The sequence below is a fragment of the Epinephelus lanceolatus genome, chromosome 24, assembly GCF_041903045.1.
Source record: "Epinephelus lanceolatus isolate andai-2023 chromosome 24, ASM4190304v1, whole genome shotgun sequence".
Lineage (NCBI taxonomy): Eukaryota > Metazoa > Chordata > Actinopteri > Perciformes > Serranidae > Epinephelus > Epinephelus lanceolatus.
Window position 1 is genome coordinate 283,950 of NC_135757.1, and position 22,550 is coordinate 306,499.

General features: G+C 39.4%; 1 protein-coding gene across 1 annotated transcript in view; it reads right to left on the bottom strand.

Moving 5' to 3' along the window:
- Nucleotides 1-14,497, bottom strand: part of LOC117250227 (T-box transcription factor TBX19-like) — a 35,145-nt gene extending 20,648 nt beyond the window's left edge. Inside the window, exons 1-3 of the mRNA XM_078165923.1 lie at nucleotides 14,193-14,497; nucleotides 10,498-10,793; nucleotides 3,154-3,430 (exon numbers count right to left, since the gene is read on the bottom strand). Coding sequence (XP_078022049.1) covers nucleotides 3,154-3,430; nucleotides 10,498-10,793 — 573 coding nt within the window. The 5' untranslated portion in view covers nucleotides 14,193-14,497. The remainder of the gene's footprint in view (nucleotides 1-3,153; nucleotides 3,431-10,497; nucleotides 10,794-14,192) is intronic.
- Nucleotides 14,498-22,550: the final 8,053 nt, after the last annotated feature.

The following is a 22,550-nucleotide window of genomic DNA, read 5'->3' on the forward strand; positions in this document are numbered from 1 at the left end:
ATCCAGTCTACATGTGTTTTGTGGAGTTGAAGAAGCCTTTTGACTGCGTCCCTCTGGGGGTCTTGTTGGGGATACTGCGAGATATGGGGTAACAGGGCTGCTGCTATGACCCATCCAGTCCCTGTATGACCAAAGTGAGAGCTGCATTCGTACACTTGGCACAAAATCAAACATGTTCTAAGTGGGTGCTCTTCCTCTGCCAGAGTTGTCACCAATCCTATTTGTGATTTTCATGGACAGGATCTCGAGGTGCAGTTGGGGGGAGGAAGGGGTCTAGTTCAGCAACCTCAGGATTGTGTCTCTGCTGTTTGCAGATGACCTGGTTCTGTTGGCTTCATCACACCGTGACCTCCAGCATGACCTGGGGCAGTTTGCAGAGTCAGCTCCTCCCAGTCTGAGGTCATGGTTCTCTGCTGGAGAACAGTGGATTGTTCCCTCTGGGTTGGGAGAGAGTTTATTTTTTATTTTTTTTATTTAAGTATACATTGTCACTCTCCACTTTCAGTCTGTGCTTTGAGCTGCTGTGACATGTGAATTTCCCAAGTGTGGGATCAATAAAGTTTACACATCTTTAGAAATCTTATCTTAATGTCCCAAGAGAAGGAGTTCAAGTATCTCGGGGTCTTGTTCACTGTGAGGGTAGAATGGAGCGTGAGACGGATCAGTGGTTTGGTGCGGTGTCTGCAGTGATGATAGCGCTGCACCAAACCGTCATGTTTCAGAGGAAGCTGAGCCAGAAGGCAAAGCTTTTGATTTCCTGGTCTATCTACGTCCCAACCCTCACCTATGGTCATGAGCTCTGGGTAGTGACTGAAAGAATGAGGTCACAGGTACAAGCGTCTGAAATGAGTTTCCTCTGTAGGGTGTCTGGGCTCAGCCTTAGAGATAGGGGGAGGAGTCAGACATCTGGAGGGAGCTCGGAGTAGAGCCGCTGCTCCTTCATGTTGAGGTGGTTCATCATCTGATCAGGATCCTCCTGGTCCAGCTGGTAGGAGGCCCCGGGGCAGACCCAGAACACACTGGAGGGATTATAGATCTCATCTGGTCTGGGAACACCTCGGGGTCCTCCAGGAGGAGCTGGAGGAAGGAGCTGAGGAGAGGGACATCTGCTGCCACCAAGACCTGGAGGAGAGGATGGATGTACTCTGTCTCTGTAAGACGTCGTAGAGTGAAAATATAATGTAGCATAAACAGGAAATACTCGAGTACAAGTACTTCACAGTCATATGTGTGTATCAGTGTGTAGTATTTGTGTGTATTTATCTGTGTACACAAACACACATACACAGAGCAGAGCAAAGTTTCGGGAGCTCCTGTGACTGAATGAAAAACACAGAGTGATCCAGCTGTAGAGTTTATGGAGCTGAGCCATCTTTGTCTTTTGGCCCAAACCCCTCTTTTATCCATCTGTCTTTTCTCTCCATCAACCCCCCCCCCCCCTCCTCCTCCTCCTCCTCCTCCTCCTCCTCCCCCTCACTAACGAGGTCCAATTAACCAATCCCAGCTCTCCAGGCCGACACACAAAAACAAACTGTTTTCTATTCAGATTGAGAGGCTGGCTGACCCCACCACTCTGTGTGTGTGTGTGTGTGTGTGTGTGTATATAGTTTACCTCTCCCACTCCGTCGTCCATCTGAAGCATGATGGGTAAATTAATTTCCCAGTAAAAAACATAATTACCATAATGTACAAATAAGCTGAGCAATTATTTCATTATGTCCGAGCTGCTGCCGCGGCGGCCGCTGTCATGTTCCAGCACAGTGTGTGCGTGTGTGTGTTATCGTGTGTGTGTGTGTGTGTGATAATGGGGTAAATATAAACAATGTTATTGCCAATTTTCTAGTGTGTGTGTGTGTGTGTGTGTGTGAAGGCCTCTCGACAGGAAGTGCATTAAACTGCCGCCGGCCAATTAAGAGCTGTTTATCCGGTTCCCGTGGTTACGAGGGGGCGAGCAGGTGAAGTAGAGCGAGGAGAGCGACTGAAGTGCTTAATTACAGGCGGTAGTCTCTCGCCCACTCCATACAGAGAGAGAGAGAGAGAGAGAGAAGGAGGAAGAGGAGGCAGAGGAAGAAGAGGAGGAGGAAGAGACGCTCTTGACATGAAGAGACGGATCATACAACACAGAAGAAGAAGAGTCGGAGGGAAAAGAGAGGAAGAAGAAAAAGATGATGAACTACAGACAGAGAGGAAGAGGAAGAACATCAGGGATGATGAAGATGACGAAGGAGATGAAGACAATGATGAAGAACAAGAAGAAGACGAAGAAGATTAAGAGGAAGAAGAAAGAGATGAAAATGAAGAAGGAGAAGACGAAGACAAAGAAAAAGTAGAACATGACGATGTTGATTCATCAGACAGAGAAGAATAAAGAGCACACGCCACAACACAAGCGCTGGAGACAGCATTCTCATTGCGTCGCTACTACACATGACGTAGGCCTGCTTGTTGGCCACGGCGACTTGCATGAGGTGGTGTCCCATTTCTTAGGGAAAGATCTCTTCCCTAATCAAGGGTTATCTCACAAACGAGGGCACTCAGTACCAAGAGGAAGATTTAAGGGTCAGAAATGGGACAGGCCCAAAGACAGGAAGAAGAAAGAGATGAAGATGGAGAGGAAAAGGTGATAAAGAAGAAGATAAAGAAGAAGAAGATGAAGAAGAAGAAGATGAAGACAAAGATGAAGAAGACAAGGATGACGAAGACGAAGATGAACACAAAAATGAAGAAGAAAAAGACGAAGACAAGGAAAAAGCAAAAGAACATTGTGACAAAGACAATGATGATGAAGGAGAAGAAGAAGAAGAAGAAGAAGAAGAAGACAATGACAATGATGAAGAAGAGGAAGAGGAAGACATAGACAAAGATGATGACAATGATGAAGAAGAGGAAGACGAAGATGATGAAGAAAAAGACGAAGAAGAGGAAGAACACGAAAACAAAGATGAACATTCGATGAAGACGAAGAAAAAGTAAAACGACAATGATGAAGATGAAGAAGATGAAGAACTACAAACAGAGAAGAAGAAAAGGCACTGTTGTCATGGACATCTTGATAATGAAGAGGAGGAAGAGGCAGAGGAAGAGGAAGAGGGGGATGAGGAGCACAGTGAGGAAGAAAAGAAAGAGGGACGGACAGTGTTCAGGTGTCCTCACCTGTCCTCCTCCGTTGACCTTGTTAGTGAGTTTGACCTTGTTGAAGGTCACGGCCGCCTTCATCCAGTGAGCTCCGAAGTTTGGCGAGTCGGGGTGGATGTAGATGCCGCCATGTCCCCGACCCTCGCTGCGGCCCTCCGCCCGCCCTGCCGCCACCCACTCTCCATTCACAAACTTCCAGCGGCAGCCGTCAGCCGGCACAAAGTCCAACAGGAAGGAGTACATGGAGCTGGGGTCCAGACCGGAGACGCTGACCTTCAGGACCGGGAACATCCGCCTGGACACACACAGAGACATGGCGTTAGCGTACTACAGGAAGTACTGACAGTTTACAGGAAGTACTGACAGTTTATCTATCAATCAATCAATCAATCAATTTTATTTATAAAGCCCAACATCACAAATCACAATTTGCCTCACAGGGCTTTACAGCATACGACATCCCTCTGTCCTTATGACCCTCACAGCTGATCAGGAAAAACTCCCCAAAAACCCTTTAACAGGGAAAAAAAAACGGTAGAAACCTCAGGAAGAGCAACTGAGGAGGGATCCCTCTTCCAGGACGGACAGACGTGCAATAGATGTCGTACAGAACAGATCAGCATAATAAATTAACAGTAATCCGTATGACACAATCAGACAGAGAGAGAGACAGAGAGAGAGAGACAGAGAGAGAGATGCAGGTAATGACAGTAGCTTACAACAACATTAATGAAAGTAATAATATTATAATTATAATTACGGCTATTGTGGTACAATATGTTTACAGGAACTACTAATACTACAGGAAGTACTGAAAGTTTACAGGAAGTACTGACACTTTACAAAAGTAGTAATACTACAGGAAGTACTGAAAGTTTACAGGAAGTACTGACACTTTACAAAAGTACTAATTCTACAGGAAGTACTGAAAGTTTACACAAAGTACTGATACTACAGGAAGTGCTGAGAGTTCACAGGAAGTACTGACAGTTTACAGGAAGTACTGCAGTGCGAGTAAATGTGAAATATATTCTAGTTTTAGCTAGCTAATGTTAGTAAACGTTAGAATGCTTGCTGATGCAGGCAAATAGCTAGCTAGCTAACGTAGCAAAATACTGTTTTAAGTGATTAACGTCATTTAATTCATCCCGACTCCAGGGTTAATTTGGCCGCTAAATTAGCAGGCTTGACATTTGCAGATTAATTTATCAGCTAATGTTACAAAGCAACCAACAGCAGATCTGTACAACAGAGCCTAGTTACAGCTAGCGGGCTAACCTTAGCTTGTTTTCTCGCTCACATTACAAAGCAACCGACAGTCGATCAACACAGCGTAGTTATAATGTTAATTACTTTTTTCCCCGTTAAAGGGTTTTTTGGGGAGTTTTTCCTGATCCGCTGTGAGGGTCATAAGGACAGAGGGATGTCGTATGCTGTAAAGCCCTGTGAGGCAAATTGTGATTTGTGATATTGGGCTTTATAAATAAAATTGATTGATTGAAATTGAATTGATTGATTGATACTGTGACATTATTATCAATACATTACAATCATTAACATTATTACTAAGACAGTACAGTTCCAAACATTATTTCTTATGTGTTATCATTAACATTATTACTATGGCATTACAATAACTCATATTACTTTGAATACATGTTAATTGTCAAAACTGCAACTTATACATTACAGTTATTAAAGCGATCACTAATACATCACCATTGTTATTACTAAAACACAATAATAATTAACAAAAGTCATTAAACGCTACAATTATTTTTATAACTACTCATTCACTACAATTATTAAATGTATTACTAATACATTATGATCATTATTACTTATACATTTCAATAATAAACATTACTTATCATTACTTCTATATTATTATTATTAAAATTGCTACTTACACATTACAGTTTTCCAAATGAAAACATATACACCATAGTTATTAACATAATTACTAATACAATTATGATATCAACTATTATTGTTAATCATACATTAAAACTGTGAACATTTATATTTACAATACTCATACTGAAATTACTACTTTACTGGTACTATTACTACTAAAACAGAAAAAGTATTATTACTAATTATTACGTTATTACTGATACATTAAAGTTAATAATGTTATTACTAATGTGTTACAACTACTAAGATTATTTCTAATACATAACAATTATTATTAATTATATATTTAAATTTTGAACATTAATTTTACATTTCTTTCTAAATTACTACTTTACTACTACTACTAATACAGCACAGTTATTAACATTATTACAAAAAACACAAAAATGATCAAAAGTGCTACTAAAACATGACAATTATTAAAATGATTACTAATACAACATAATTGTTATTAAATATAACAATTATTGACAGAATTACTAAAATGCTACAATTATTACAATAATTTACATGACTATTATTAAAATTACAAATTACAAGATGGCTACTACTCCTTTTGCTACTTATACAGCAGTTACTGACATTATCACTGATACATTATAATTATATACATGATCACTGATACATTATAATTATTAACATTATTACTGATACTTTCTAATTATCAACATTATTTCTGATACATTAGAATTACAAACATGATCACTGATACATTATAATTATTAACATTATTACTGATACATTAGAATTACAAACATTATTATTGATACATTAGAATTATAAACATTATTACTGGTACATTAGAATTACAAACATTATCACTGATACATTATGATTAGCAACATTATCACTGATACATTAGAATTATAAACATTATCACTGTTACATTGGCATTATTAACATTATTACTGACACACTATAATTATCAACATTATCACTGATACATTAGAATTACAAACATTATTACTGACACATTATAATTATCAACATTATCACTGATACATTAGAATTACAAACATTATTACTGATACATTATAATTATCAACATTATCACTGATACATTAGAATTACAAACATTATTACTGATACATTAGAATTATAAACATTATTACTGATACATTATAATTATCAACATTATCACTGATACATTAGAATTACAAACATTATCACTGATACATTATAATTATAAACATTATTACTGATACATTAGAATTACAAACATTATTACTGATACATTATAATTATCAACATTATCACTGATACATTATAATTATATACATGATCACTGATACATTATAATTATCAACATTATCACTGATACATTATAATTATATACATGATCACTGATACATTATAATTATTAACATTATCACTGATACATTATAATTATTAACATTATTACTGATACATTAGAATTATCAACATTATCACTGATACATTATAATTATATACATGATCACTGATACATTATAATTACAAACATTATCACTGTTACATTAGAATTATTAACATTATTACTGATACATTAGAATTACAAACATCACTGATACATTATAATTATCAACATTATCACTGATACTTTATAATTATTATCAATCATCCTTTAAAATTATGAACATTAATGTTACATTGCTACAATTAAAATAACTACTGTTTCTACTAGTATGGTGCGATTATTAACATTATTACTAATACATCATGGTTACTTTATTACTAATACATTTCAATTATTATTATTTATACATCAAAATGATGAATGTTATCACGTATACATTACTATTATAAAAATAACTACTTTACGACTACTATTTTTATCTATATATCACAATTATCGTGTTATGCAACAATCCTGTTGCATAAATGTTGTTTGCTATGCAAACACAATTATTACCTGTATTTCTCGTCTGCACCTTAAGAGTAGCCCCCGCAATTCCGTTGTATAGGTAGCATCCTTGTTAATATGCAATGAAAATTAAGGCTTTCTATTTCTATTAACATTATGACTGATACATCACAATTATTATTACTTAAACAAGACAATTATTAACTCAATACCTAATACATTATGATTTTTTAACATTATTAAGATTATTATGACTTATACATTACAATAATAAAGATTACTTATTTTAACATTATTAAGATTATTATTACTTATACATTACAATAATAAACATTACTTATGAAAATCACTGCTTACAAATGACAATTATTAAAAATACTGCCTATACACTACAATTATTCACATTATTACTTATACGTTAGAATTATTATTAATTATATGTTAAAAGTATGGACATTATTACTTATACATTACTAACACATTTACAAAAATGACTAATTTACTACTGCTATTACTACTAATACATTATTACTAATACACAAGTTATTAAAATACTACTTATATATTATGCATTTTAAAAAATAATTACTTATGCAATATAATTAACATAATTGCTAAAACGATACAATTATTAACTTAAGCACTTACACATTACGATTATTATAACATTACAATAACAAACATAAATTTTTCACACTACAGTTATAAATAGTATAACAAACACATTACAGTTATTAACATTATTCAAAGGGAGAGTTTGTGCAGCTGAATCATGAAATGTTCTTATCATAAAACTGACGAAAGGAGTTTCTTTGTTTGTTTTTGTTGTTGTTTGTTCTGTGTGTAAAACCTTGTGAGGTAACTGAGGCTGTCAGATGAATGTAGCACAGTAAAAGTACAGAGCAGAATAAAAAGGAAGTCCTCACATAAAGTACGGGTGCTTGATTGAAGTGATTTAATAAATAAACTCTGGCTGCGTGTGAATGTTCATCTGTGACCACCTACTAACAGCCTGCTCTCCATCACTAACAGCCGCTCAAGTGGCGTTCTGCAGGTGTGAATGGAGTGTTTTCCCAGCGTGGGGCACGACCGGTCAACACGCCTCGGCTACACAAAAAAACACACACACAGGCAACGTTAACGGTCGCTATCGAGACTAATGAATAACCCCGATTAATAGGATCACTGATCCGGAGTCAGCTTCAAACACAGACACACCGAGAGGCGACAACGTTCTCCTGGTGGTTCTGTTTCATCTGGAAAATATTCAGAGAACAAACATTCATGTGGAACCACTGTGTGTTAGGAACAGGTTTACAGAAAGTGTTTCTAAAATAATACCAACTAACTTGTCGAATCTTCAGGGGTTTTATAAAATAAACCATTTACTGATCTGATTGTTGAGTTTTCTGATTCCCTCACGATGTTGTGAATATTTTATTTGAGTCTCTGTCAGATCCAGGTGACAGTTTATCAGAGCCGTTGTCGCATTTTGAAGCCCAGTTTTAACCTGAAAACGATTTTAGTTTTTCCACAGTTAAAAACATTTAAATCCCTTTTCCTTTTTTAGTTGACAATCTGCATTGCAGCCAACAACCATCTTTGAGCACTTTGAGATTCCTTGGAATGTAAAGTGCACAATAATTAGAATTTATTATTATTATTGTTATTATTACTATTATTATTATTATTATTAGCTTTTATTTTCACATTCAACGAGAACAGAGAAAGTGGATTGTGCCCCAGATGGGTTTCAGGAAACTCAGTCGTTCTCTGTTGACCCTGAAAGATCCCGCTGAAGTTTTCAACTCTGGAGATGTTTTGTAAAAGCACTGACCATTTTATTTAGCCAGCTTAGTGTGGACACACTCTCAGATTCCTGAAGAGGCGTCACCTCTGAATGAAAAGCTGAATGAACACCCTTTAAAGGGGTTTATTGGGGGGGGGGGGGTTATCCTGGTCAGCTATGAGGGTCCAAAGAACAGAGAGATGTCGTATGCTGTAAAGCCCTGTGAGGCAAATTGTTATTTGTGATACTGGGCTCACTGATGAATGAAATCTGGTGACATCACAGTGTTTCACCATAGCTCAGTGAAACATCAACCTGAGCAGGTGGAAAAACATAACCCACAGGTGGACCAGCAACCCACAGGTGAACTGGTGACCAACAAGTGGATAAATGACCTTCATGTGGACAGATGAGCCTCAGGTGAACAATCGACCTTCAGGTGGACGAACTACCTAAAGGTGGAAGAACGACCTTCAGGTGGACCAACGACATTCTGGTAGATGGACAACCTTAAGGTGGACAAACACCCTTCAGGTAGAGGAACAACCTTCAGGTGGACAAACAACCCTCAGGGGGACCAAAGACCCTCAGGTAGATTAACAACCTTCAGGTGGACGAATGACCTTCAGGCAGACAAAACGACTTTCAGGTAGATGAATGACCTTCAGGTGGATGAATGACCCTTAGGTGGATGAACAACTGTCAGGTGGACGCACAACCTTGGGGTGGACAAACAATGTTCAGGCGGACGAACGACCTTCAGGTCGATGAACAACATCCAGGTAGATGAACACACTTAAGGTGGATGAATAACTCTCAGGTGAACGAAGAACCTTCAGGTGAATGAATAACCTTCAAGTGGACGCACAACATCTGTGTGGACGAGCAATGTTAAGGTGGACAAACGACCTTCAGGTGGACAAATGACTCACAGGTGGATGAATAACCTTCAGGTGAACGAACTACCTTCAGGTGAATGAACATCCCTCAGGTGGACATATGACCCTCAGGTGGACGAATAACCTTCAGGTGGACGAACAACCATCAGGTGGACGAATGACCCTTAGGTGGATGAACAACTGTCAGGTGGACGCACAACCTTGGGGTGGACAAACAATGTTCAAGCGGACGAACGACCTTCAGGTTGATGAACAACATCCAGGTAGACGAACACACTTAAGGTGGATGAATAACTCTCAGGTGGACGAAGAACCTTCAGGTGAATGAATAACCTTCAAGTGGACGCACAACATTTGTGTGGACGAACAATGTTAAGGTGGACAAATGACCTTCAGGTGGACAAATGACCCACAGGTGGATGAATAACCTTCAGGTGAACGAACTACCTTCAGGTGGACGAATAACCTTCAGGTGGACGCACATCCTTCATGTGGACAAACAATATTCAGGTGGACGAACAACCCACAGGTGGAAAAACGATTCATGTGGAGGAGCAGCTCTCAGGTGGACAAATGACCCTCAGTTGGAGGAATAACCTTCAGGTGGACAAATGACTTTCACGTGGATGAATAACCTTCAGGTGGACGAATAACCTTCAGGTGGACGATGACCTTCAGGTGAGTGAATGACCCTTAGATGAAGACAATTCACAGGTGTACCCTCAACAAGCAGTTTTAAGGAAGCAGATTTAGTTGCCTCCATGGAACCAAAGTGTAACCTCAAGGTGACGGAGCAGGAAACCCTCAGACGGGTTGTTTTGAAGTTTCATGAGGGAGGATGGATGACTCGTCTCAATGTGAAAACAACAATCACACAACAGACACAAACAACCTCAGACAGTCATCATGGTTACCGTCCATTCTTGGTGACGATCATCTCGTTGGTGATGTGCTGAAACTTCCTCCACAGCTCGGCATCCTCCAGCACCACCCTCAGCTCGCGCTCCGTGGGATCACCCTTCTCCCGGCCGGCCTGCAGCTCGCTCTCCACCGCGCTCAGCAGCCGTGACATGCAGCGTTCAGCCGAGCCGGGGCTGCACAGAGCCCCGCCCATACGGACTGCACCTGCAGCAGCGGTGGCAGCGTCAGTGGTGGTCCGGTCTGCTGAAGACACGGACTCCCCGTCCTCCTGCAAGCCCTCCACCTTCATCTGGAAACACAAAGATCAGAGGTGTTGACACGCTTGGAGGCTGAAGATCGAAGAATTCAACAGCTGTGTTTTTAACTTTGGAGAAACATCACTTCGTCTTGGAGTTGTCAGTGTTTTTTAAAATACTCTTAAAACTCTTAAACTTCTATGAGGACATAACTTAAGTTTTAACCATCGTCATCATCAGGTGGTGGTTTGGAAGGTGGCAGGTCGTTGCGTGTGACGCTCATTAGTTTAATTTGAACTAATTGAAAATTAGAGTACTGGAAGTTAAAATTTTTCACCTCTGGAATGTTGGATAGAAAACGTAAAACTGAATAACTGAAAATTTGAGTTTTTATTTGTGTTTGTGTGTCGGGCTGCGTCAGAGGACTGGCTTGATGCTCTACAGCCAACTTACCTCTGATTGGTAGGTCGGGGTCGTACGTGTCGCCTATTGTCACGTCTGTATATTTTAATGGTTTTCTATCCAACATTTCACAAAAAGATGATTTCAAAAACTAAAATGGATTAATTTTTCAACATTCACTGCACATTGTAGTGTGGACGGAGAAGAGAAAGAACACTTGTGGCACATTTTAAGAGTGGACAAGGTAAAAATGAAAGTTTCAAAAACTACAGTGGATTAACCTTAAAACACTCGTGGCAGCTTTTACTGTAGACGAGGTAAAAAGGGAGAATTCTCGAACACTTGCGGCACATTTTAGTGTGGACAAGAGTAAAGGTAAAAAAGTAAAGTGGATGAATGTTAAAACACTTGCATGACTTTTTAGTGTGGACCAGGAAAAAAAGGTTTCAAAAACTAAAGTGGATGAATTTTTCAACAGTCGTGGCATATTTTCATGGTGACAAAGAAGACAGAGATTTCAAAAACTGAACTATTTTTATGTTTTTCTATCCAACTTTCCACAAGCAGGAAAAAAGGATGATTTCAAAAAATAAAATGAATCAAACATGCAGAACATTTCAGTTTGTACGAAGAAGAGAAAGATTTCAACATTTCCAGCACATTTTCACTGTGGATGAAGAAAAAAGGAAGATTTCAAAAACTAAAGTGGAGGAATCTTTAAACATATGCAGCGCATGTTAGTGTGGCTGAGGAAAAATGGTTTCAAAAATGAAAGTGAATGAATTTTAGGAGACTTGTGGCTGGCTGAAGAAAGAAAATGATTTCACAAACTTAAGTGGATGAATAGTGGCGCGTTTTACCGTAGAAGAGGTAAAAAGTGTGGACGAAGAAGAAAATAAATGTCAACACTGTGGCACATTTTAACTGATTTCAAAAACTAACGTGAATGAACCTCGAACACTTGCGACATGTTTAAGTGTGGACAAAGAGGAAAAGATTTCAAAAACTAAACTGGATGAATACTCGCAGCACCTTTTAGCGTGGACGAAGAATAAAAAAGATTTCAATGCTTCTGACACATTATAAAGTGTGGATGAGAAAAAATAGTGAGAGATTTGTAAAAAACTGAAATGAATTAATTTTTCAACACCTACGGCACACGTGTGGATGAAGAAAGAGGAAGATTTTAAAAAACTAAAGTGGATGAATCTTAAAACACTCGCAGAATGTTTTTGTGTGGACAAGGAAAAAGAGGTTTTCAAATCTTTTATCAGCTGCTCCAACAGTCCACAAATAAAAAATAGAAACACAGCTTTAAAATCTCAATTATGTAAGTTGATCTGAAAAATAAAAAGTAGTTTTAGAAAACTGAATTCAGTTTTCCAGTTTATTGATTTTCAATTTTTTTTTACATGAAAATTGAAACTGCTGAGCGTCAGCGTGGAGCCACATCAGACTGTCATCTGACTTTACACTGAGTGGATGTTTTCCCAGTGGCTTTTAGTTATTTATTTATTTGTCGGAGTGATTCCTCTCCGTGTTGATGTGTTGACTGATTTTGTCACAGTGATGTGAAACATGAGTTTGAAGGAGCACCTGAACGCATCATCAGACTGTCAGAGGACAAAAAGGAAAAGTGAATCGTCCTTGAAGATTTGTCTTTGTCTTCCATCGCTGCGTCCTGATGATATGCATTTTGTTTCTGTTTAAACTTGGAGTGTTTTTCTGACTGAATCAGTTCAGGATTCAGATGAACGTGTGCAGTGTCGGCTGTTTCTCAGACTTTAATATTCTGCGTCATTCTTTCAACATCTCTGAGGTGGAGTTTTAGAAACTTTGTGATTTAAAGAGAATTTAAATCTCTGATTTAACAAATATAAAGTCTGTAAATGTGAAGTCTCCGTCGGTTGGTCTGACGGGTCACATTTTGTCTCAGAGGACAATAACTTTATACTTTATATGATGGATGTGTTTAAAGACATTTAACTGATGGTGTTTTATGAACGTCTATATGAAGAGGTGACGCAGCAGCTTCCTCTAGTTTATATTATATTATTATTTCATGTTTACAGCTCAGATGTCCTGTTTTTAACCTCAATGATTCAACACTCATTTTATTCTTAGCAGAATTTATTATTTAATCTTATTTCTATTAATTTTATTTTATCATTTTTTTATTTGATTTATTTTACACACATGTTGTGATATTTATTCCATTTTCTGTATTTTATGTTTGAACAGGTTTAATGACTCATTAAAATACAAACAAGCAACAGTTTTATCTGTATCATTAATTTTATTAATTTATATTCTGAAATATAAACCCTGTTTTTATGCACCATTTATTTAAAATTATTAATTAAATAATTAATCTATTTGATCTTTACCATTATTATTAATTAATCTATTTTTATCTTTATTATTATTTTATTTATTTATTTTTATCTTTATTATTATTATCATATTCATTTATTTATTTTTATCTTTATTATTATCATATTTATTTATTTATTTTTTGTACGTCTCTGTCTTCTTTTATAAAAGGTCTCCTGACACATGCACATGTTCTCACTCGTTCTGCCATCAACACATTACACAACTAAAAATAAATAAATACATAAAATCAAATAGATAAAAATTTGGTTTTCAAATTTTGGTTAATTTAAAGTTTATTATAAAACGTAAAAATAAATAAATGATATCATTTGGGACGTAGGTGTTGGCACTGTGTTTAAACTTTACTATCATTTAAAACATTTTTCATTTTAATATTCTTGGAATATTCTTGAATTAAACTTGTCAGATATATAATCTGTAATATATAAGAGTGTGTGTGTTAGTAAATGACACGCAGTGTTAAATGTGTGTGTGTTTTAATGAAATAATGAGTTAATTATGATCTGAGCTGGAGGAAGTGTTGACTTCATTTCTGTGACGAGTTCACAGGATGAAAAGAGGAAATAAACACATTTAATAAAAACAGAAAGAGAATCATCACATTTATATGTTTTCATATTTTATCATGAATTAAATAATAAACTCAAACTGACCTGATCCAGAGGAGCCTCTGAGAGGAGCAGGAATAATCCAAACTGAGAATTAAAGAAGAAGAAATGATAATGATGATGACGATGATGATGATGTGAAGGCACTCAGCGTCCGACTGAAACAATCAGACACATCAGTCTGACTGACCCTCTGTCCGTCCGTCCGTCAGACTGATGCTCCGACTCTCAGATTTCACTCAGCCTCTGATGGGCTGCAATTATCTCACACACACACACACACACACACACACACACACACACACCTGACAGCACACACACACACACACACACATATACAAAGAGTTAAATCATTACATCACAGACAACAAACAGAAATTTGACTTATTACAGATCCACAATTGACATCAAAGGATTTAAGATCTCTGTGTGTGTGTGTGTATCTCATACACTGCTAAAAACAGCAAGGGGACCTATTAAATGACAGGTCATGGACTTTCCACTTCCATGTATGACGCCCAAGGTGTGTTGGTTGTTGACGTTCTGGGACGCACGGTCTCACTCCAAAGTCGTCAGAATCCGGTGCTTGGGTGGTGACTTGTGGCGTTGGAAGCCGACGAAAAAAGGCGTCCTTCAACATCGGCATGATACACAGCCAGTTGCTGATCTAGTTTGTCTAACAGTGTGGTCAGAAACATGCACACCAGTAGCCTGCTGGAGGTCATTCTGAAGGGCTCTGGCAGTGCTCCTCCTGTTCCTCCTCACACAAAGGAGCGGTCCTGCTGCTGGGTTGATGCCCTTCTTCGGCCCTGTCCAGCTCTCCTGGTGTAACGGCCGGTCTCCTGGTATCTGGTATCAACCTGACTGGGCTGCAGGTACTGCCTCATGCTACCAGTAGCGACAAGGACACTAGCAGAAGACCAAACTAGAGAAGAATCAGTCAGAAAGGATAAGGAGAGAGCAACTGTCTGTGGACACCACATGTAAAACCATTTCCTGTTTGGTCCTGGAACCTGAGTACCTCTAGGAGGTACAAAGATTTCTTTAGGTGGTTCAAGGAGCCCTTTAGGAGGCACAAAGTTTTCTTTAGGTGGTTGAAGAAGTCCTTTAGGAGGCACAAAGGTTCGTTTAGGTGGTTCAAGAGGTCCTTTAAGAGGTACGTAGGTTCCTTTAGGTAGTTCAAGAAGTCCTTTAGGTGGTACAAAGGTTCCTTTAGGTGGTTCAAGAGGTCCTTTAGGTTGTTCAAGAAGTCCTTTAGGAGGTACTAAGGTTCCCTTGGCTGGTTGAAGAAGTCCTTCAGGAGGTACTTAGGTTCCTTTAGGTGGTTGAAGAAGTCTTTCAGGAGGTACAAAGGTTCCTTTAGGTAGTTCAAGAAGTCCTTCAGGAGGTACTAAGGTTCCTTTAGGTGGTTCAAGAGGTCCTTCAGGAGGTATGTAGGTTCCTTTAGGTAGTTCAAGAAGTCCTTTAGGTGGTACAAAGGTTCCTTTAGGTGGCTCAAGAGGTCCTTTAGGTTGTTCAAGAAGTCCTTCAGAAGGTACAAAGGTTCCTTTAGGTTGTTCAAGAGGTCCTTTAGGAGGTACTAAGGTTCCTTTAGGTAGTTCAAGAAGTCCTTCAGGAGGTACTTAGGTTCCTTTAGGTTGTTCAAGAGGTCCTTTAGGAGGTACTAAGGTTCCTTTAGGTAGTTCAAGAAGTCCTTCAGGAGGTAATTAGGTTCCTTTAGGTGGTTCAAGAGGTCCTTCAGGAGGTACGTAGGTTCCTTTAGGTAGTTCAAGAAGTCCTTCAGGAGGTACAAAGGTTCCTTTATGTGGTTCAAGAAGTCCTTCAGGAGGTACTTAGGTTCCTTTAGGTGGTTCAAGAAGTCCTTCAGGAGGTACTTAGGTTCCTTTGGGTGGTTGAAGAAGTCCTCTAAGAGGCACTTAGGCTCCTTTATGTGGTTGAAGAAGTCCTTCAGCAGGTACAAAGGTTCCTTTAGGTGGTTGAAGAAGTCCTTCAGGAGGTACAAAGGTTCCTTTACGTGGTTCGAGAAGTCCTTTGGGAGGTACTAAGATTCCTTTAGGTGGTTCAAGAAGTCCTTTAGGAGATACTAAGGTTCTTTTAGGTGGTTCAAGAAGTCCTTCAGAAGGTAAGGTTCCTTTGGGTGGTTGAAGAAGTCCTTCAGAAGGTAAGGTTCCTTTGGGTGGTTCAAGAAGTCCTTGAGGAGGTACTTAGGTTCCTTTAGGTGGTTCAAGAAGTCCTTTAGGAGGTACTAAGGTTCCTTTAGGTGGTTCAAGAAGTCCTTCAGAAGGTAAGGTTCCTTTGGGTGGTTCAAGAAGTCATTGAGGAGGTACAAAGGTTCCTTTAGGTAGTTCAAGAAGTCCTTCGGGAGGTACTAAGGTTCCTTTAGGTGGTTCAAGAGGTCCTTCAGGAGGTACGTAGGTTCCTTTAGGTAGTTCAAGAAGTCCTTTAGGTGGTACAAAGGTTCCTTTAGGTGGTTCAAGAGGTCCTTTAGGTTGTTCAAGAAGTCCTTCAGAAGGTACAAAGGTTCCTTTAGGTGGTTCAAGAGGTCCTTTAGGAGGTACTTAGGTTCCTTTAGGTAGTTCAAGAAGTCCTTCAGGAGGTACTTAGGTTCCTTTAGGTGGTTCAAGAGGTCCTTTAGGAGGTACTAAGGTTCCTTTAGGTAGTTCAAGAAGTCCTTCAGGAGGTACTTAGGTTCCTTTAGGTGGTTCAAGAGGTCCTTCAGGAGGTACGTAGGTTCCTTTAGGTAGTTCAAGAAGTCCTTCAGGAGGTACAAAGGTTCCTTTATGTGGTTCAAGAAGTCCTTCAGGAGGTACTTAGGTTCCTTTAGGTGGTTCAAGAAGTCCTTCAGGAGGTACTTAGGCTCCTTTGGGTGGTTGAAGAAGTCCTCTAAGAGGCACTTAGGCTCCTTTATGTGGTTGAAGAAGTCCTTCAGCAGGTACAAAGGTTCCTTTAGGTGGTTGAAGAAGTCCTTCAGGAGGTACAAAGGTTCCTTTACGTGGTTCGAGAAGTCCTTTGGGAGGTACTAAGATTCCTTTAGGTGGTTCAAGAAGTCCTTTAGGAGATACTAAGGTTCTTTTAGGTGGTTCAAGAAGTCCTTCAGAAGGTAAGGTTCCTTTGGGTGGTTGAAGAAGTCCTTCAGAAGGTAAGGTTCCTTTGGGTGGTTCAAGAAGTCCTTGAGGAGGTACTTAGGTTCCTTTAGGTGGTTCAAGAAGTCCTTTAGGAGGTACTAAGGTTCCTTTAGGTGGTTCAAGAAGTCCTTCAGAAGGTAAGGTTCCTTTGGGTGGTTCAAGAAGTCATTGAGGAGGTACAAAGGTTCCTTTAGGTAGTTCAAGAAGTCCTTCGGGAGGTACTAAGGTTCCTTTAGGTGGTTCAAGAGGTCCTTCAGGAGGTACGTAGGTTCCTTTAGGTAGTTCAAGAAGTCCTTTAGGTGGTACAAAGGTTCCTTTAGGTGGTTCAAGAGGTCCTTTAGGTTGTTCAAGAAGTCCTTCAGAAGGTACAAAGGTTCCTTTAGGTGGTTCAAGAGGTCCTTTAGGAGGTACTTAGGTTCCTTTAGGTAGTTCAAGAAGTCCTTCAGGAGGTACTTAGGTTTCTTTAGGTGGTTCAAGAGGTCCTTTAGGAGGTACTTAGGTTCCTTTAGGTAGTTCAAGAAGTCCTTCAGGAGGTACTTAGGTTCCTTTAGGTGGTTCAAGAGGTCCTTCAGGAGGTACGTAGGTTCCTTTAGGTAGTTCAAGAAGTCCTTCAGGAGGTACAAAGGTTCCTTTATGTGGTTCAAGAAGTCCTTCAGAAGGTACGTAGGTTCCTTTAGGTGGTTCAAGAAGTCCTTCAGGAGGTACTTAGGTTCCTTTGGGTGGTTGAAGAAGTCCTCTAGGAGGCACTTAGGCTCCTTTATGTGGTTGAAGAAGTCCTTCAGCAGGTACAAAGGTTCCTTTAGGTGGTTGAAGAAATCCTTCAGGAGGTACAAAGGTTCCTTTACGTGGTTCGAGAAGTCCTTTGGGAGGTACTAAGATTCCTTTAGGTGGTTCAAGAAGTCCTTTAGGAGATACTAAGGTTCCTTTAGGTGGTTCAAGAAGTCCTTCAGAAGGTAAGGTTCCTTTGGGTGGTTCAAGAAGTCCTTGAGAAGGTACTTAGGTTCCTTTAGGTGGTTCAAGAAGTCCTTTAGGAGGTACTAAGGTTCCTTTAGGTGGTTCAAGAAGTCCTTCAGAAGGTAAGGTTCCTTTGGGTGGTTCAAGAAGTCATTGAGGAGGTACAAAGGTTCCTTTAGGTAGTTCAAGAAGTCCTTCGGGAGGTACTAAGGTTCCTTTAGGTGGTTCAAGAGGTCCTTCAGGAGGTACGTAGGTTCCTTTAGGTAGTTCAAGAAGTCCTTTAGGTGGTACAAAGGTTCCTTTAGGTGGTTCAAGAGGTCCTTTAGGTTGTTCAAGAAGTCCTTCAGAAGGTACAAAGGTTCCTTTAGGTGGTTCAAGAGGTCCTTTAGGAGGTACTTAGGTTCCTTTAGGTAGTTCAAGAAGTCCTTCAGGAGGTACTTAGGTTTCTTTAGGTGGTTCAAGAGGTCCTTTAGGAGGTACTTAGGTTCCTTTAGGTAGTTCAAGAAGTCCTTCAGGAGGTACTTAGGTTCCTTTAGGTGGTTCAAGAGGTCCTTCAGGAGGTACGTAGGTTCCTTTAGGTAGTTCAAGAAGTCCTTCAGGAGGTACAAAGGTTCCTTTATGTGGTTCAAGAAGTCCTTCAGAAGGTACGTAGGTTCCTTTAGGTGGTTCAAGAAGTCCTTCAGGAGGTACTTAGGTTCCTTTGGGTGGTTGAAGAAGTCCTCTAGGAGGCACTTAGGCTCCTTTATGTGGTTGAAGAAGTCCTTCAGCAGGTACAAAGGTTCCTTTAGGTGGTTGAAGAAATCCTTCAGGAGGTACAAAGGTTCCTTTACGTGGTTCGAGAAGTCCTTTGGGAGGTACTAAGATTCCTTTAGATGGTTCAAGAAGTCCTTTAGGAGATACTAAGGTTCCTTTAGGTGGTTCAAGAAGTCCTTCAGAAGGTAAGGTTCCTTTGGGTGGTTCAAGAAGTCCTTCAGAAAGTAAGGTTCCTTTGGGTGGTTCAAGAAGTCCTTGAGAAGGTACTTAGGTTCCTTTAGGTGGTTCAAGAAGTCCTTTAGGAGGTACTAAGGTTCCTTTAGGTGGTTCAAGAAGTCCTTCAGAAGGTAAGGTTCCTTTGGGTGGTTCAAGAAGTCATTGAGGAGGTACAAAGGTTCCTTTGGGTGGTTCAAGAAGTCCTTTGGGAGGTACGTAGGTTCCTTTGGGTGGTTCAAGAAGTCCTTCAGGAGGTACAAAGGTTCCTTTAGGTGGTTCAAGAAGTCCTTCCTGAGGTACAAAGGTTCCTTTAGGTGGTTCAAGAAGCCCTTTAGGAGGTACTTAGGTTCCTTTGGGTGGTTCAAGAAGTCCTTCAGGAGGTACTTATGTTCCTTTAGGTGGTTCAACAAGTCCTTCAGGAGCTACTTAGGTTCCTTTAGGTGGTTGAAGAAGTCCTTCAGGAGCTACTTAGGTTCCTTTAGGTGGTTCAAGAAGTCCTTCGGGAAGTACAAAGGTTCCTTTGGGTGGTTTAAGATGTCCTTTGGGAGGTACAAAGGTTCCTTTGGGTAGTTCAAGAAGTCTTTCAGAAGGTACTAAGGTTCCTTTAGGTGGTTCAAGAAGTCCTTCAGGAGGTACTTAGGTTCCTTTAGATGGTTCAAGAAGCCCTTCAGGAGCTACAAAGGTTCCTTAAGGTGGTTCAAGAAGCCCTTTGGGAGGTACTTAGGTTCCTTTGGGTGGTTCAAGAAGTCCTTCAGGAGGTACTTAGGTTCCTTTGGGTGGTTCAAGAAGTCCTCCAGGAGGTACTTAGGTTCCTTTAGGTGGTTCAAGAAGTCCTTTAGGAGGTACAAAGGTTCCTTCAGGTGGTTCAACAAGTCCTTCAGGAGGTACTTAGGTTCCTTTAGGTGGTTCAAGAAGTCCTTCAGGAGGTACTTAGGTTCCTTTAGGTGGTTCAAGAAGTCCTTTAAGAGGTACAAAGGTTCCTTTAGGTAGTTCAAGAAGTCCTTCAGGAGTTACTTAGGTTCTTTCAGGTGGTTCAAGAAGTCCTCCAGGAGGTACTTAGGTTCCTTTAGGTGGTTGAAGAAGTCCTTCAGGAGGTACAAAGGTTCCTTTAGGTGGTTGAAGAAGTCCTTCAGGAGGTACAAAGGTTCCTTTAGGTGGTTGAAGGGCTTCTTAAAGTTTGGTTTAGATGAAGAAAGCTCGCCTCAATCTTTATTGTGATGGACATCCTTGAATTTTAGTGTGGATGAGGAAAACATGTTTTAGGATGAAGAAAACTGAGCTTTTACAAACATGGTCTACGAGACGGGTAACATCTGTAAATGTGGTCCTGAGATTTAGACAAGTGCAGATGAAGATTTGAAAGTGGGTTTTTCTTGTAAACTCAGAGTTCAGTAGCGTTACTGTGGACGAAGTCTCCTCAGTGGATCAATTGGAAAACAAACATCACATCAACGTCATGCTTTTTCCATGTTAGTGTGGACAAGGAAAACTAGTGATGAACAAAATAAAATAAAAATCATCCTTTTAGTTTCTTAGTGTGAATCTTTTTGAAATTGCTGTGAACTGAAACAAAAACAAAACCTTTGAAAAAACAAAAGCGATCTCCAGAGTGGATCATCTTTGTGTTGATTAGAAAACTTCTTAGAAAACTGTTTTTATCTTCTCGTTCAGGTGTTTCAGCGCAGGTGAAGATCTTAAAGTGTCGTAAACTCAGAGTTAAGCAGTGTTAGTGTGGACCAGATGATGACATCATCTTTTATAAACCAATCAGTGGTTAGTGGATCATTCAGAGGAGTGGAGGAAAACAGGTCAGGTTCGTCCTGGAGGTTTAAATGTCAGCTGACAAACACCTGAGTCTGTTCAGATCAGCATGTAATGGAGGATAGGTCAACATCTGGAAACACACAGCGACACACAACATCCCCGTGTGTGTGTGTGTGTTTTAATCAGCGGGTGGAGATTACAGGCTTTACAGACTTAACAGGCATAAAGACAGCGTTGACCAGGGTGGCAGGTAAACATCAGAACAACAGGTAACACACACACACACACATCTCTGATCTGTTCAGGACGTTAAATGTTAAACACACGCACACACACACACACACACACACACACACACACACACATCTCTGATCTGTTCAGGACGTTAAATGTTAAACACACGCACACACACATGCACACACACACCTCAAGGGTTAAACTCTGGTTTATCTCCGTGTATTTAAAAATGTGAAATTCATATTCAGCAGGAAGTTTTTATATTTAAAGACGTCAAACAGATTGTTTCTGCTATTTTTATTAAAATAATAAAATCGTTTTACAAACAAACACAAACCATGAAACCAGCAGCTGAACTGGATCTTACTGGTTTAACCACACTCTCCCAGTCTGAGGCGTTCAGGTGGTGTAGGAATTTTTAAAAGTCTGTTGTGAGTAGCAACTACGGCTGACAGTGTCTGGAATATTCAGGGTGGAAACATGTAAATAAGAAGGTCACCATCATCATCATCACCATCACCATCATCACCATCACCATCACCATCATCATCATTGAACATGTAATAAACAACAACAACAACGACAACACCCCCCCCCCCCCCCCCCCACCTCCTCCTGGTTAATAACAGGTACATTTTTATGGTAAAATTTTAAGAACTATATATTTCTTAAACAACATTCCTGAGCTCAACTTCCCTGGAATATTTAGCAGACATTTACCAACAATGTCCTCGCCAAACACAAAATGTACTTGACATTTAGCTGATATAGACTTCAAATTTCCCGGAAATTTACTGGAAATTTACTGGAAATTTACTGGAAATGTACAAGAAATTCAGTGAAAATGTACGTGACATTTCCTGATAATTTACCACAATGTTACTGGACATGTTTTGGAAATATATGGAAATATACTGGACACACACTGAAAACATACTGGACATTTACTCAATATTTACTGGAAATTTAGTGGACGTTGACTTGAAATTTACCAGATATTTACTGGAAATACAGTATACCTGATATTTTTTAATGGAAATATATGGAAATATACTGGACACTTATTTAAAACCTATGGACAGGAAATTACATGGGCATTTAGAGAAAATCTGGGGGACATCTACTGAAAGCACTGGAGATTTACCATTTTTCATGAAAATATATGGAACTACACTGGACATCTGATTTACTGAGAAATTACTGGACATTTACTGAAAATTGACCAGATATTTACTGGAAACTACATGGACATTTACTGGAAATTTAGCTGACATTTACAAAAACTTAGCGGGCATTTACTAAAATTTTACCAGACATTTTTGGGAAGTTTACTTACCCTTCACAACCATACATA